Source organism: Natator depressus, chromosome 6 (genome assembly GCF_965152275.1).
Source record: "Natator depressus isolate rNatDep1 chromosome 6, rNatDep2.hap1, whole genome shotgun sequence".
Lineage (NCBI taxonomy): Eukaryota > Metazoa > Chordata > Testudines > Cheloniidae > Natator > Natator depressus.
Window position 1 is genome coordinate 8,474,875 of NC_134239.1, and position 16,358 is coordinate 8,491,232.

General features: G+C 50.4%; 2 protein-coding genes across 2 annotated transcripts in view; both read right to left on the reverse strand.

Moving 5' to 3' along the window:
* Positions 1–2,097, reverse strand: part of LOC141988526 (integrin alpha-D-like) — a 36,423-nt gene extending 34,326 nt beyond the window's left edge. The window contains exon 1 of the mRNA XM_074954319.1: positions 1,931–2,097. Within this exon, the coding sequence (XP_074810420.1) occupies positions 1,931–1,967 (37 nt within the window). The 5' untranslated portion in view covers positions 1,968–2,097. The remainder of the gene's footprint in view (positions 1–1,930) is intronic.
* Positions 1–16,358, reverse strand: part of LOC141988522 (uncharacterized) — a 329,702-nt gene that overhangs the window by 67,505 nt on the left and 245,839 nt on the right. The gene's annotated exons all lie outside the window — the stretch shown is intronic.

The window sequence follows — 16,358 nt, forward strand, 5'->3', positions numbered from 1 at the left end:
GCTTAGCTCAAAAAGTTTGAAAACAGCTTAGGGTGCAGGGAGAGGGTAAGTAGGGTCTGTATGTGGGCAGGGGGGTGGGTAGCTCAGGGAGAAGGGAGGGGGTAGCTGGGGCTGTGTGTGGGCAGGGGGTGTAGCTCAGGATTCAGGGAGGACATAGCTCAGGGTGTAGGGAGAGGGGTATTAGGGACTGTGCTGGGAGGACTCCCCTGTGGTCCCTGTTCCCGGAGGGGTCCGCCAGCCACGGAGCTGGGGGGCTCTTACCGGCTGCCACTGCGGGAGCAGAGGAGGCTGGGAGCTTCAATCTAGGGCACCAGCAGGAGAGGCAGGACAGCTGCTGCTGCCTGCTCCATGCACCAGCCAGAGCAGCAGTTACCCCACATTGCCGGGCTCTGGCTTCCCGCCTCTGACCTGGCCAGGCGGCGGGGATTGGGGAGGGATTGCGCCTCCCCCATCTTCAGCCCCACAGTGGGGTGCCGGGGATTGGGGCTTCTGCCGCAGGGCCCAGCAGCCTCCTTGAAAGGGCTCGCAGACACCCTGTGGGTCGTGGACCCCCAGTTGAGAACCGCTGGGCTACACTGAAGAGTCCATCATCAAACATTTTTCCCCAGGTAGGTATTTATAGACGGAGATAAGCACTCCTTAGTCTTCACTTCGTTAATCTAAATAGTGATAGATTGAGCTCCTTGAGTCTATTGGGCAGGTTTTCTAATGTTTCAGTCATTCTCATGGCTGTTCTCTGAACCCTCTCGAATTTATCAACATCCTTCTTGAAGTGTGGGCTCCAGAACTGGCCACAGGAGTCCAGCAGTGGTCGCACCAGGACCAAATACAGAGGGAAAATAACCTCTCTAGTCCTTCCCGAGATTCCCCTGCTTATGTATCCAAGGATTGGCCACAGCATTGCACCGGGAGCAACTTGGCCCAGGCAGATCTTGGTCTCTGCTGAGTCTGTCAATTAGTGCAGGGTGGCCTGGGAAGCTTGTGCCGTGAGAGCCACAGCTGAGACCCACCAAACTCATGTCACACAAGAAACACCAAACAGCCAATCAGTGGCAAAAGTGAATCCCTAACGCACAGTGTAGCCAACTGCCCTAATGCAGAGCTCTCCTCCCTTCTGCCCTCACCCTCCCTGCAAGGCCAGGCCTAGGAAGGAGAATCCCCTTGGAGTTGCCCCCTCCAGGCCTGGGAGGTGGTAAAGGCCCTCCAGCGCTATAGGAGGAGCAGATACGGGGCAAAGTGGGGCTGGGTGGGTGGGGTCTGGGGCAAAGGAGCTGAGGGTGGGGGAGGAGCTGAGGTGGCCTCCCCCATTCTTCCCTTCATCCCTTTTCAAGCCCCATCTCCCAGTCTTTCCCCACTTCCCAACCCACACCCCTCATCCTCAGCCACCCCAAAGTCTGCCCCCCTCCATTCCCTGATGGGTCCAGGCCTCACAGACAGCAGAGATGTCACCTTGAAGCAGGGGGAAGTGACTGTGGTTTTACACAAGGACTGAGCCATTGCGAACACTGCATCCATTACAAACCTGCTGGACTCTCCCCAAACCCACCTCCCCCATGCCCCCCACATCCTACCGAGCACACACGCCCCACAGAGAAAGGGAGTTGCACCTGTGACCCACTCCCATCCCAGAGAGTCTGGGGGGAACAGAACAGAGAGGGAAGTGAACCCAGGAGTCCTGATTACCAGCCCTCCCCCACACAAGTCACGAGAGCCCCATTCCCCTCCCAGAGCTGAGGAGAGAACCCAGGAGTCCTGATGCACAGGCCTCCTGCTGTAACCCACCGACCCCACTCCTCTCCCAGAGCCAGCCAAGGATAGCAGCCAAGAGTCCTGAGCATCCAGCTGCTCCCATCCCCCTGCCAGAGGGGTACTCGCTGGGCACCCATGTGGAGGAGCCCAGCTTTTCCCAGGCCCTCTGGCTGGCACTTACCTGCGCACAGGTAGAGGAGCAGAGCCACGGGGTCCATCCTGTGCTGGGTGAGGGGTGTCTATGGAGCAGGGATGCTCCCGTAGGAGGTGTGAGGTTCAAGGGCGGTGCCTGGAGAGGAGGCAGCAGAGTGCAGAGGAAAGAGAAGTGCTCGCTGAAAAGAGAGAAAAACTGTCAGGGTGGAGGGGGACTCGGGGTGTGATAGGGAGGGAGCAGAATGGAGAAGACGGGGGAAAAGTCAGTGACACTGGAACACTGAACTCGTCAGACAGACAGACAGCTGTATGGAGACAGATGTAAAACAAATAAAACGGCCAAACTCCGCCCCCCTGAACTCTCCCCTCCCGCTTCCCCTCCATGCTAGTGGTCAGCTAGTCATTTTCCACCCTCCCCTCCCCCTCCACCCTTTGTAAATTCAAACACCCCCTAGTTTCAAAACTTGGGGAAAATACTGCACACACACCTATCCTGAAACAAACACACACGCAACCAGACAGACAGACAACTGGTCAGACACACGCAGCTACACTGAGACAGACAACAGATACACAATTAGAAAAACAACTGCAGGGAGACATGCACACAGCTAAACAGACACACTCACAAACTCAGGGCCGTCCTTGGGCACACACAGAATATTCACCTGTATAGGGCGGGACACCTGAAAATTTGGAGCACCCCGGAAATTAATGGGTGGATATTAATTTGGAAAATTAATATCCACCCATCCGCCTCCTCCTATGCCTGTTTTACGGATGCTGCAGCCTGGTGAGTTTTCCTCTGGAGAGGATCTAGGCCTTGTCTACACTAGCAAGTTGGAGCTCATTAAATCATCCCCGGGCGCCATAACGCCTGAGGTGTCCACACTGGCAAGGCGTGTAGAGCGCTCGCACCCCGCGGCTGGAGCGCTCCTGGGAATCCACCTGCACAAGAGGCATAGAGCTTGCTGCACCCGGGCTGGAGCACTGCGGTGCCAGTGTGGACGCCCTGGTGTATTACTGCGCTCTGATTGACCTCCGGGACACGTCCCACAATGCCTGTTCTAGCACTCTGGTCATCACTTTGAACTCTACTGCCCTGGCCTCAGGTGACCAACCAGCTCTGGGAAATTTGAAAGTCCCCTTCCGTGGAGTGCTCTCAGCGAATCTTTCCAGGTGACCATGTCTCCACCCGCCAGGCGATTCCCGGCATGGAGCGATGCCGAGGTGCTGGACCTCATCAGCATTTGGGGAGAGGAGGCTGTCCAGTCCCAGCTGTGCTCCAGCCATAGGAATTACATTACCTATGGGCAGATATCAAGGGCCATGACCGAAAGGGGCCATGACCAGGACGCAGCGCAGTGCAGGGTTAAAGTGAAGGAGCTGCGGAACGCCCACCACAAGGTGCAGGAGGCAAACCGCCGCTCCGGTGCTCCCCCACGACCTGCCGGTTCTACAAAGAGCTGGACGCAATACTTGGGGGCGACCCCACCTCCATTCCGAAGAGCACCATGGACACTTCAGAGGCCGTTCCAGCCCAGAGTGCAATGAGCCAGGATGAGGAGGAAAGTGGGAGCGAGGGTGCTGAGGAGGAGGGGTGCCCAGAGCCAGAGGACGACTCGCCATCCCTAGATGCATGCAGCCAGGAGCTGTTTTCAAGCCAGGAGGAAGGTAGCCAGTGGCAGCGTCCAGTGCTTGGGGAAGAGGAAACAGCAGAGGAGGTGCCCGGTAAGCGGCTTTGATTTTGTGAAGGGAGTTGTTGGGTGGGGGTTGTTGGAGTGAAGAGGCTTGGCTGTGTGCATGGCTAGATGTGGAATAGGGCGTGGATGTACTCTCTCACATCGCGGTAATCGGCCTCAGTGACTTCATCGAAGGTCTCATGCAGAAGCTGGGCAATCCGTTTACACAGGTTCCTTGGCAGAGTTACTGTGCTCCTTGTCCCGTAAGGGCAACATACCCATGCCACTGTGCCGTGAGGGGCGGGGGGACCATTGCTGCACACAGGCAAGCCGCATAAGGGCCAGGGTGGAAGCCGCATTGTAGCAGAAGACCCTCCCTTGCTTCCCAGGTCACCCTCAACAGCAAGATATCTTCCGGGATGAACCAAGCCTGTGGAAAATTTGGGGACAGTGTTGGGTATAGGGGCCCCCTGCACCTTTTGGCTCTCCCCAAGACACAGGACCCCAGAGGACAGTATTGCCTGGAACAATCAGTTCCCCCTGCAATTGTGGTTACTCACCATTTTGGGGCTCTTGTGGGTTATGTGCGCTCATCTTGGGACAGGCAGTTTGTGCTATTGTGTGAACTGTGCTTGTCTTTAAGATCAGCCAAATTATTGCCCTGTCTAGTGTGAATAATGCTGCCTCTGTAAAATGTCGCATTTTGGCCTCACAGATGCAACCTTGAGATCCCAGGCCATCCTTGTTATCAATGGCCGAACGGCTACGCAGCCTCAGGAAAAGGCCATGAAGAAGCAAGGAGGACCTTCTGCATGAAGTCATGCCGCAGTCCCTTGCTGAAAATCAAAAATTCCAGGAGTGGCGGGAGAGCGAAAGGAGGCTCCGCCAGGAGAATGCAGACCGCCGGCAAGAAACCACGGAGCGGCTCCTAAGCATTATGGAGCGCCAAGCAGACTCGATGCAGGCGTTCATAGCGCTGCAGACAGAGCAGATCTGTGCCCGCTCCCCCTGCAGTCCTTGTCCCAAAACTCTTTCCCTTGCACCCCCATGTCACCGCCAACCTGCTTTACCCAACTTCCAGTTTCTTATCGCCACCAGCTGCCTCCATCACCTTTACCTTCACCGTCCACCCCTGCAAACTCCAACCCCTACCCACTGCACTCAACCCCCATCCCCATGCAGTTTAGCCAGCCTGAAGTGCAGCACCCATTGCAGGGCGCTCCAGACAGGAAGGCTGAATACAATACCAGGACATACGCAAATCTTTTCTTTAGTGGGGGGACCAAAACTGGATGCAATACTCTCGGTGTAGCCTCAGAGAGGGGAAATTTTGCCAAAGAGAGGGGAATAATCAATTCCCTCAATCTGCTGGCAATGCTCCTGCTAATACAGCCCAATATGCCGTTGGCCTTCTTGGCAACAAGGGCACACTGCTGACTCATGTCCAGCTTCTTATCCACTATAATCCCCAGGTCCTTTTCTGCAGAATTATATCTCAGTCTGTTTGGAAAGAGCCCAGCACCCCAGTGATCGCTGCTGCTGATACTTTTCTTAAGGCTGTTAACAAGTTCTGCTATCTTGGAAGTGTACTCTCCTCCAGTATAAACACTGATGACGTTGTAACGGCTCGACTAGCCAAAGCCAGCAATGCCTCTGGAAGATTGACTAAACGCCTATGGAATGGCCCTGGTGTTAAACGTCATAGGAAGGCCGTTTGTCAGGCAGTTGGACAGTCAGCAGTTGTCCTGACTGCCCTGTTGTATGGATCGGAGTCATGGACCATATATCGCCGCCACGTTTCGAAACTTGATCAGCTGCATGTGCGCTGGCTCAGGAAGATGGCCCATGTGAACTGGTGGGACAGAATTCCAAACACGGAGGCCCTTACGCTGTGTGGTATCATGGGCACGGAAGCAATGCTTATGAACAAACAGTTTCGCTGGATTGGTCATGTTATGAAAATGGATGACACGTGGATACCGAAGATGGTCTTCTACTGCCGGGTTGTTTGTGGAAAACGCTCCATTGGCGGTCAGTACAAGCGTTGTAAAGATGTCTTAAAAGCCAATGTGAAGTCATGCAGCATATCTCCCAATGATCTGGAAATGATAGCTCGGGACAGATGGTTCTGGCAGCAAACTATTACACAGGCTTTCAAACACTTCGATAGTCAGTGTATCCAGACATTACAAGAAAAGCGTAGGGTTCGAAAAGGGTGCATGGCACCCACAGTGGTTGGTTTTTATGTGACATCTGCGATCGGATTTGCTGATCGAGGATTGGCCTAGTCGCTCACCAGCAGTGTCATAGAAGATGGCTCAGTCCATATATAAACAGGCCCCACCCCCTGCTACAGAGCCAGCTGATGCCCATTCACTCTGGTCCAGAGGAAAGCAGACAGGAGAGTTGGTCAGTTCAGAAAAAAGGGGGAATTAGAGATGCTGCTACTATCTCCAATTCTTGTCTGCGGGGCCAGCCTTGTGGTTGGGTCTGGGGATGGGAGGGAAGGTGCGGCATGGCTGTGCCTGGCCTGCGGCTCCTCTAGGCAGGTGCGGCATACTCAGGGCTTCAGCCAGCCCAGGGCTCCTCCAGCTGATGGGAGGTCATTCAGGGCATGTCTGGGTGGGGGGATTCTGGCTCTGGCCATGGGCGGGGGGAGGGGTCTCTGGGTTCTGGTCGTGGTGGGGGGAGGTGGATGGGGTAGAGACGGGGCTAACCTCCCCAAAGGGGGGCTCCACCCACCATCCATGGTGTTATCCCTTTTGCATTGAGTGGTTAGTCTGTATTCGAGGTCGTGGGGTTTTTTTCTGTTAGAAGGCTAAATTGATGATGGAGTCAGGTATTTCTTTGACACTATCCTGTTTGTTTACAATAAACATGGAAAGTCCTGTTTCCCTGAACACAGCAAGAATCAAATAGCCAAAGGCGGCAGGTTTCTACAGTTTTTGGTGGTGCCCAGAACCTGTGAATGTCCCCAGGTGGGAGGTGAAATGACTTGGCCCCAGGGGAGCAAGCAGCAAATGCCACTGCAGCACCCAGATCGGTTTCAACTGGCAGGAAAACAAATTGCAAAGCCCTGGTTTGGTTGCCCCTTGCCTCTCTATTCTCTCTCTATTCCCGCGCAGGTCTCATCTCTGCTGGCAAGCAGCTCCCCGGGGGCGATTGCTGTGTGTATGTGAGAGGGCTGATGAGGACAATGGGGTCCCCTATGCTGAGGGAATGTACCGCAGAGCAAGCAGCGGGCAGGGGAGATCTGCGGAGCTGCTGGGGAAGCGCTGTGCATTAATACCAATGGGCGCAGATCTAAGTTTAGAACAACTTGAGGTTTTAAAAATAGATGGACAGACGCTGTCAACTACGCCAGCGATTTATAAACGAGGCATTAAATGGTCAACTCCAATCTTGTCACAGCGACAGGAGCTCAAACTTTGTACAGTTTGACTTGAGCAGCAGGCAGGCTGCCCTGGGGCTGGGGCCAGAGAGGAGGACTCCCGCTCTCCCTGCTAGCACTCAGCCAAGCCAAGAGTCCACTCTGAGTCGCCTGCCGGGTGGGGGCTGCCATGCTCCTCCCCTCCCAGACACAGCGGTCAGCCGGCCCTGCTCCCTTACAGCCAGGCTGCAGCAGCCGGTGAGAACAATTATCCCATAAAAGTGGGGATAGGGACATGCTGAATCAGAGCATCTGAGGGTGGCAGCTTGGAAGTGCTGCTCAAACCAGCGTAATGAGTCCAGGGACATATAAGGGGTCAGCTTGGGAGTGTTGATCAACGCGGTCCTCTCAGATGCATTCTGTTAATGTGTGTGCGTGTGCTCATCTGATTCTGGGGTGGGAAAAACCCAGCCCTGGGGAACCTAAGTCCTGCAGGACAGCTCCATTGGGAGGGGATTTGCAGCAGGGAGAAGTAGAGCTCCGTATGAGAACACAAGTGACACAACCAGTACATTGATAGAATTACCAAACCCTAATAAATGAGCATACCCCAAAGTAACGGGCAAATCCGGTAACATTGGAGCAGCAGCTCCTATGGTTTCTGCTAGCCGTTGCATAAAGGCGCTTGATGGTTTGTTTCTGACATGTATCCTGAACAAAGGGCAGGTTGAATTAGGGTTTATCCAACCTGTAACAAAACCCTCCCCTCTCAGAAAGGAAATAATTTAACAAATTACCATTGATACAGTCTTCGGTATCTACATATTGACAAAGCACCTTTCTGTCAGGATGGTTTTCACACCAACTCCAATTTGATCTTACAAAACATTGCATAGGAGATGGGAGTTTTCCGGCCATGAGCAGACAGCATCCCCTCCCCATACTACAGTAAAAGCTGTCTTCCAAGATGGCTGTGTTTGCCAAATGATTTTTGAGTCATACCCCACACCGATATCTAGGTCCTCTATTTGGGAAGCTTTTTGTTGTTCTGGAGTCCACTCCTGCAAACCCCCCATTCACTGGTCCAACAGATGAGCCAGGAACATTTGCATTTCTGCAAGTTATGGGGAGACAGAGGAGACAGCCATTTCTTCCTAATCACACCTGTTCCCCTTCGACACCAATTCCTTGCTCTCTGCTTGGGGCAGTGTTTGCCAATCACATCTCAACAAGGCCATCTAGCCATGGCCTGCGTGGGATTGTGCTGGGATAAGCATGTGAAGGGGCATGGGTACAGAAGGGCTAATGGGAGGTGGTTGATTACAGCAGGGAAACCACACTTGGGCAAATATCTCAGTTTTGATTGAGAGAAATGCAGTTTATTTGGTGTGATCAGTGGAGGGGTGTTTGATATTGAAAAGGTACAAAGGCAAGGGTGAGGTATGCGTACTATAGGGACATTTGGATTTTAAATCTCAATACAAGCCCCTGGGTATTCTGAAGGAAAGGTTTGTTACTGTGTGGTTACTTTGTACAAATGAACCCTGCATAGCCCTGATGACTCAGAGCCCTCAGAAAACACCCTGAGTGTCCCAGGAAGCATAACCTTGGGCTAGATAATTGCATTTGTGGACCTCTGCCCTAGGGGCTGTGTCTAATACATCCAGGGGGACTCCAGATTTTGGCCTGACTCTTTACAAGCCAGCCCAAAAGTCTGTGTTTGTTTTTGGTGTCACTGTTCTGATGAACAGCTCTTAATTCCTGGAAACCCTGCCCCAACCGGGAAGTAAAATGAAACTTAACACTTCCTTCCATTTTTCTCTTCTTTTATTCGTAGATTAGATCTCCCTCTCCACGGTTCACCAACCAGAGCTGCATCAAGAAAAAAGCAGCTGGCTCTAGTCAATCACAGTTGCCTGTAGCCCTGTTGCAATTAGGTTTTTTTCAATGACCTTTTATTCTCTACGCCACTTTACAAGATCATGGCAAAGCTCCTTGGAAACCAATAGGGTTTTTGCCTGAATACGGAGTGTCGGATTTGTCTCTAAGTGAGAAAGACTTGGCAGGGACAACAGTCACATTCAAAACTGATTGTCTTACTTTTATTTGTAGGGGCTTAGGGCACCGGTTTCTAAAGACTGATGGGCAGCTGGGACAGCAGAGGATGGAAAGACACCCGAGTCTCAGGCTATTGCACTGAGAATATTATAGCAACAGGTGCCTAGAAGATTGTCACTTTGGGCCCAGCTTCCAGTATCTAATCACCTGGAACGTTAGACACTCCCCCACTGCCTTGGGTAAGTAAAGACTTAACCCAGATTAAGGTGCAAAACAAACCATGGTTTATGAAGGGAAGTGTACAGAAAGTAGGCAAACCCCGGGGAAAAGATAAACAGACAACAAAGACCTCAGTGGTTTAACCATACAGGCATGAAGCCCGGCTCCCAACTATCCCTGGCGATCCTGTGGGTTTTATACTTGCAGCTCCTGATGGCAGAGGCAAGCAGAAGATGGACAGCAGCTGATGACACCTGGAACCAGTCCCCAGGCAATCCATGGGCCCCACTTCTACTGTCCCAAAGTAGCTTGAGCAGGAGGAACACGGAACCAGAGCAGATGTTGTCGCTCAGGAGCACTCTTCGATCTTCTCCAGGCAAGTGATGCGGGTGTTGATGGTCCTCGACTTTGTGAATGAAGGGCTGCTAGTGTGGATGCGCTCTGCCGACACAAGGAGCACAGTGTGGACATGCAACGGTGGTTTAGTTAAAGCGGCGTAACTTCTGTCAACAAAACTCTGTAGTGTAGACATAGCCTCAGCCTGTTCCTGCCTTTCCCCAGGGAGAAAAATCCATTGGCTTGAACGTTGTTCCGATGCTGGAGTTTTCCTTTTTGTAGCTTTCCACAGACCCTGTTGCATATACATATGTCTCTACATAGACACATCTCCTTACCCTTTTCCTTTCATTTATTTTTCAATTCCACATTTGGTCAGACTGCTAGGGTTCAGTTTCATAGACTGCTAGGGTTGAGTTTCATAGAACTCAAGCACGTTACTACAATTACACAGCCTTAAGAACAAATGCCACTGCAGCACCCAGATCGGTTTCAACTGGTGGGAAAACACATTGCAAAGCCCCGGTTTGGTTGCCCCTTGCCTCTCTGTTCTCTCTCTATTCCCGCGCAGGTCTCATCTCTGCTGGCAAGCAGCTCCCTGGGGGCAATCGCTGTGTGTATGTGTCAAGGTTCCTTCCCCTCTCTGAACTCTAGGGTACAGATGTGGGGACCTGCATGAAAACCTCCTAGGCTGACTTTTACCAGCTTAGGTTAAAACTTCCCCAAGGTACAAACTATTTTACCCTTTGCCCTTGGACTTTCACTGCCACCACCAAATGTCTAACCGGGTTCATTATTGGGAAAGAGCCATTTGGAAACGTCTTTCCCGCCAAAATCCTCACCCAAAACCTTGCACCCCCCTTCCTGGGGAAGGTTTGATAAAAATCCTCACCAATTTGCATAGATGATCTAAGACTCCATTCCTGTTCTATCCCCGGAAAAGCATCACACAGACAGACACAGACCCTTGGTTTCTCCCTCCCTCTAGCTTTGAAAGTATCTTGTCTCCTCATTGGTCATTTTGGTCAGGTGCCAGGGAATTTATCCTAGCTTCTTAACCCTTTACAGGTGAAAGGGTTTTTCTTCTGGCCAGGAGGGATTTTAAAGGTGTTTACCCTTCCCTTTACATTTATGACACGCCCCCCAGATCACAGTTAGGGTGAAACTCTGGCTGGGATTTCTTTTTGGAGTTCTAGGAAAAAATAGAGTTAATAAGACACATGCACCTCTAAATATACTACCAAGTACATAAAGACTAACAATATTTTCCACATCTCAAGGACGATTTTAACCAGTTGATTCTGGGAAACTTTCACAGGAGAGTGCATCAGCCACTTTGTTAGAAGCTCTTGAGATGTGTTGGATGTCGAAATCAAAATCTTGGAGAGCTAAACTCCACCTAATAAGTTTTTTGTTATTTCCCGTGGTGGTATGAAGCCACCGTAGTGCAGCATGGTCGGTTTGCAGGTGGAAACGCCATCCCCAAACATATGGGCGTAGCTTTTCCAGGGCGTAGACAATGGCGTAACATTCTTTTTCACTGACTGACCAGTTCCTTTCCCTCTCAGACAGTTTTTTGCTGAGAAACACTACAGGGTGGAATTCTTGATCGGGTCCTTCCTCCATTAAAAATGCTCCCACACCACGCTCGGATGCATCTGTGGTTATTAGGAACGGTTTGTCAAAGCCTGGGGCCTTTAGTACAGGGTCAGACATGAGTGTCGCTTTTAAGCTGGTTAAAGGCCTTCTGACACTCTTCGGTCCACTGAACGGCATTTGGCTGTTTCTGTTTGGTTAGGTCTGTCAGTGGGGTGGTGATTTGGCTCTATCGCGGTACAGATCGTCTGTAATAACCGGCCAAGCCTAAGAAGGATTGAACCTGTTTCTTTGACTTTGGGACAGGCCACTTTTGGATAGCATCCACTTTGGCCTGTAGGGGGTTGATAGTTCCTTGACCCACCTGGTGTCCAAGGGAAGTCACTCTGTTTAGGCCTATTTGACACTTCTTAGCCTTAACAGTTAGTCCTGCCTCCCTTATGCGCTCAAAGACTTTTTGTAGATGTTCCAGGTGGTCTGCCCAGGAATCCGAAAATATGGCCACATCGTCAAGGAAGGCAACTGCATATTCTCCTAATCCCGCTAGGAGACCATCGACAAGTCTTTGGAAGGTGGCGGGTGCATTCCGCAGCCCGAAAGGCAGTACATTAAATTCATACAGCCCGACAAGTGTGGTGAAGGCTGACCTTTCCTTGGCGGATTCATCTAGCAGTACCTGCCAGTACCCCTTGGTTAAGTCCAAGGTAGAGATGAACTGGGCCCGTCCCAGTTTCTCTAATAGTTCATCTGTGCGTGGCATTGGATAGTTGTCTGGGCGAGTTACAGCATTTAGCTTACGGTAGTCCACGCGAAAACATATCTCTCCATCTGGTTTGGGAACTAGAACCACTGGAGATGCCCATGCACTGCCAGAGGGGCGGATTACACCCATCTGTAACATATCCTGGATCTCCCGGTCTATAGCAGTTTTAGCTTGAGGAGACACCCGGTAAGGTTGGACTTTAATTGGGTGAGCATTACCTGTGTCAATGGAGTGGTATGCCCGTTCAGGCAGTCCTGGGGTGGCTGAGAAGGTTGGCACGTAGCTAGTGCACAGCTCCTTGATCTGCTGTCGCTTCATACGCCCAAGGGTCATGGAGAGGTTCACCTCTTCCACGCCACCAGCACTTTTCCCTTCGTAGTAGACACCTTCAGGCCACTCAGCGTCGTCTCCTCCCTGGGCTGTAAACTGACAAACCTTTCCTTCTCTGGAATAAAAGGGCTTTAGAGAATTAATATGGTACACCTTAGGCTTTCGGTTGGAGGTGGGGAATGCAATGAGATAATTAACAGCTTCCAGGGGCTCCTGGACCATGAATGGCCCTTCCCACGATGCTTTCATTTTATGGGCCTGGAGCGCTTTTAAGACCATGACCTGGTCCCCTACTTTGAAGGAACGCTCTCTGGCATGTTTATCATACCAGGCTTTTTGCTCTTTTTGAGCATCCTGTAGGTTTTCTTTAGCAATGGCTAGAGAGGCTCGGAGGATGTTTTGTAGGTTGGTTACAAAGTCCAGAATGTTAGTTCCTGGAGAAGGTGTAAATCCCTCCCATTGCTGCTTCACCAACTGTAACGGCCCCATAACCTCGTAGCCATATACAAGTTCAAATGGTGAAAACCCTAAACTGGGATGTGGTACAGCTCTGTAGGCAAAAAGCAACTGCTGCAACACTAGGTCCCAATCATTGGAGTGCTCATTTACGAATTTACGTATCATGGCCCCCAAAGTTCCATTAAACTTCTCCACCATGCCATTTGTTTGATGGTGGTAAGGAGCGGCAACCAAGTGATTTACCCCATGAGCTTCCCAAAGGCTTTCCATAGTTCCTGCCAGAAAATTAGTCCCTGCATCTGTGAGGATGTCGGAGGGCCAACCTACCCTGGCAAAAATGTCTGCTAGTGCCTGGCACACACTTTTAGCACTGGTGTTGCTTAGAGCTACAGCTTCCAGCCATCAGGAGGCAAAATCCATGAAAGTCAGTATGTACTGCTTTCCTCTGGGTGTCTTTTTCGGAAAAGGACCCAGAATATCCACAGCTACTCGCTGCAATGGAACTTCAATGATGGGGAGGGGCTTTGACCTGGTCTTGGGGTTTTCCCACTCTTTGGCATACTTCACAAGACCGGACATAGGTAGAAACATCCTTGCCCATTCATTCCCAGTGGAATGACCTCCCCAAACAGTCTTTGGTCTGTACACCCCAGCATGGCCACTAGGGTGATCATGGGCTAAGCTCAAGAGCTTGACCCAGTACTTAGTTGGAACTACCAGCTGTCTCTGAGGACGTCAGTCTTCCTGGTGGACACCAGAAAGAGTTTCCTCGTATAAAAGTCCTCTTTCTACAACAAACCTGGATCAATTAGAAGAGCTGAGAGGTGGTAGGTTGCTCCGTGCCGCTGTGCAAGCTCTCTGGAGGCTCTCATCTGCTTCCTGTTTGGTCTGGAACTGTTCCCTTGATGCTGGAGACATCAGTTCCTCATTGGATTGTGGACCTATGCTTGGTCGGTCTGGAAGCGATGTAGGGGATGGGGCTGTTTCTGTTGACTGTGAACCCCTCTCCGCTGGTGCACTATGTTGGGATTCAGGCTCCAGCCGAGCCTCTTGTGTAGGGTTATGGGCTGCTGCCGGTTCAGGTTCGGTGGGGCCCTCTGGTGTTGGGGTTGCAAGTACTGGGTTCAGTGCTGGCAATGGGTCTGGTGCTAGTTGTTCTGCCGGTTCCGGTTCTGGGACTGGCTCTGTCTGGATCTCTGGGACTGGATCCACTACCGCTGTTGCAGATATTGGCCTGGGGTCCGGGTCCATCACCTCTGACTGGGTCCTGGTAGAAGTTTCCGGAACAGAGCTAGGCATGACAGCTTGTTTAGCCTGGCTGCGGATGACCATTCCCACCCTCTTGGCTTGCTTCACATGATTGGCCAAGTCTTCCCCCAACAGCATGGGGATGGCATAATCATCATAGATTGCAAAAGTCCACATTCCTGACCAGCCCTGGTACTGGACAGGCAACTTGGCTGTAGGCAAATTGAAAGAGTTTGACCTGAAGGGTTGAATCATCACTTGGATCTCTGGGTTGATTAAATTGGGGTCCACTAAGGAAGCTTCGCAAGGTAGATTGTGCCAAACCAACCTGATCTCCTTCTTTGAGAAAGTAACAGATTTTTTAGACAAAGGAAACGCAGTGGATCTAATTTACCTAGATTTCAGTAAGGCGTTTGATACCATGCCACATGGGGAATTATTAGTTAAATTGGATAAGATGGGGATCAATAGGAAAATTGAAAGGTGGATAAGGAATTGGTTAAAGGGGAGACTACAACGGGCCCTACTGAAAGGAGAACTGTCAGGCTGGAGGGAGGTTACCAGTGGAGTTCCTCAAGGATCGGTTTTGGGACCCATCTTATTTAATCTTTTTATTACTGACCTCGGCACAAAAAGTGGGAGTGTGCTAATAAAGTTTGCGGATGATACAAAGCTGGGAGGTATTGCCAATTTAGAGAAGGACAGGGACATCCTACAGGAGGATCTGGATGACCTTGTAAACTGGAGTAATAATAATAGGATGAAATTTAATAGCGAGAAGTGTAAGGTCATGCATTTAGGGATTAATAAAAAGAATTTTAGTTATAAGCTGGGGACACATCAATTAGAAGTAACGGAGGAGGAGAAGGATCTTGGAGTATTGGTTGATCATAGGATGACTATGAGCCGCCAATGTGATATGGCCGTGAAAAAAGCTAATGCAGTTTTGGGATGCATCAGGAGAGGTATTTCCAGTAGGGATAAAGAGGTTTTAGTACCGTTATACAAGGCACTGGTGAGACCTCACCTGGAATACTGTGTGCAGTTCTGGTCTCCCATATTTAAGAAGGAGGAATTCAAACTGGAACAGGTACAGAGAAGGGCTACTAGGATGATCCGAGGAATGGAAAACTTGTCTTATGAAAGGAGACTCAGGGAGCTTGGCTTGTTTAGCCTAAGTAAAAGAAGGTTGAGGGGAGATATGATTGCTCTCTATAAATATATCAGAGGGATAAATACTGGAGAGGGAGAGGAATTATTTAAGCTCAGTACCAAAGTGGACACAGGAACAAATGGTTATAAACTGGTCACCAGGAAATTTAGGCTAGAAATTAGACAAAGGTTTCTAACCATCAGAGGAGTGAAGTTTTGGAACAGCCTTCCAAGGGAAGCAGTGGGGGCAAAAGATCTATCTGGCTTTAAGATTAAACTCGATAAGTTTATGGAGGAGATGGTATGATGGGATAACATGGTTTTGGTAATTAAATATTCATGGTAAATAGGCCCAATAGCCTGTGATGGGATATTAGATGGGGTGGGATCTGAGTTACCCAGGAAAGAATTTTCTGTAGTATCTGGCTGATGAATCTTGCCCATATGCTCAGGGTTTAGCTGATCGCCATATTTGGGGTCGGGAAGGAATTTTCCTCCAGGGCAGATTGGAAGAGGCCCTGGAGGTTTTTCGCCTTTCTCTGTAGCATGGGGCACGGGTCACTTGCTGGAGGATTCTCTGCTCCTTGAAGTCTTTAAACCACAATTTGAGGACTCCAATAGCTCAGACATAGGTGAGAGGTTTTTCGCAGGAGTGGGTGGGTGAGATTCTGTGGCCTGCGTTGTGCAGGAGGTCAGACTAGGTGATCATAATGGTCCCTTCTGACCTTAATATCTATGAATCTATGAATCTATGAAACTTCCTTTCTGAATTTTAATGTATTTTCGTGCTATATTTTGATTGACCACAACTGGGTTCCCAGAAATCTCAGGTAACTTTACTTTACTTACCTTCAACTTCTACTTCAAATGAGCTTAATTAAATTCTACTAACTAGGTTAATTAGCACTTTACACTACACATATGTAGAGGCGTTCCTTCTTAAATAATTAACCCCTTAACCGGTTTCAACAATTACTTAAACAAGTCCCAAGTATCAGCAGAGGGGAGGGGGGTCTGCTCCTTCTCTCTTCCCTCAATGGCTAGTGTGCTCTTAGGTGATTGAGAGTAGTAGGCTCAGTCATAAAACTAATTCCTCAGTCAAGGTCCTGGACCTAACATTCCCAGGCCCGCTATATGGCACTAAGAACAATTGGAAATGAAAATCTGCCTATTGGTCTTATGGGGGAATGTGAAGACCAAAGGCCAGACAGGGCATGAATGTGTGGATGGCCATGCAAGATGG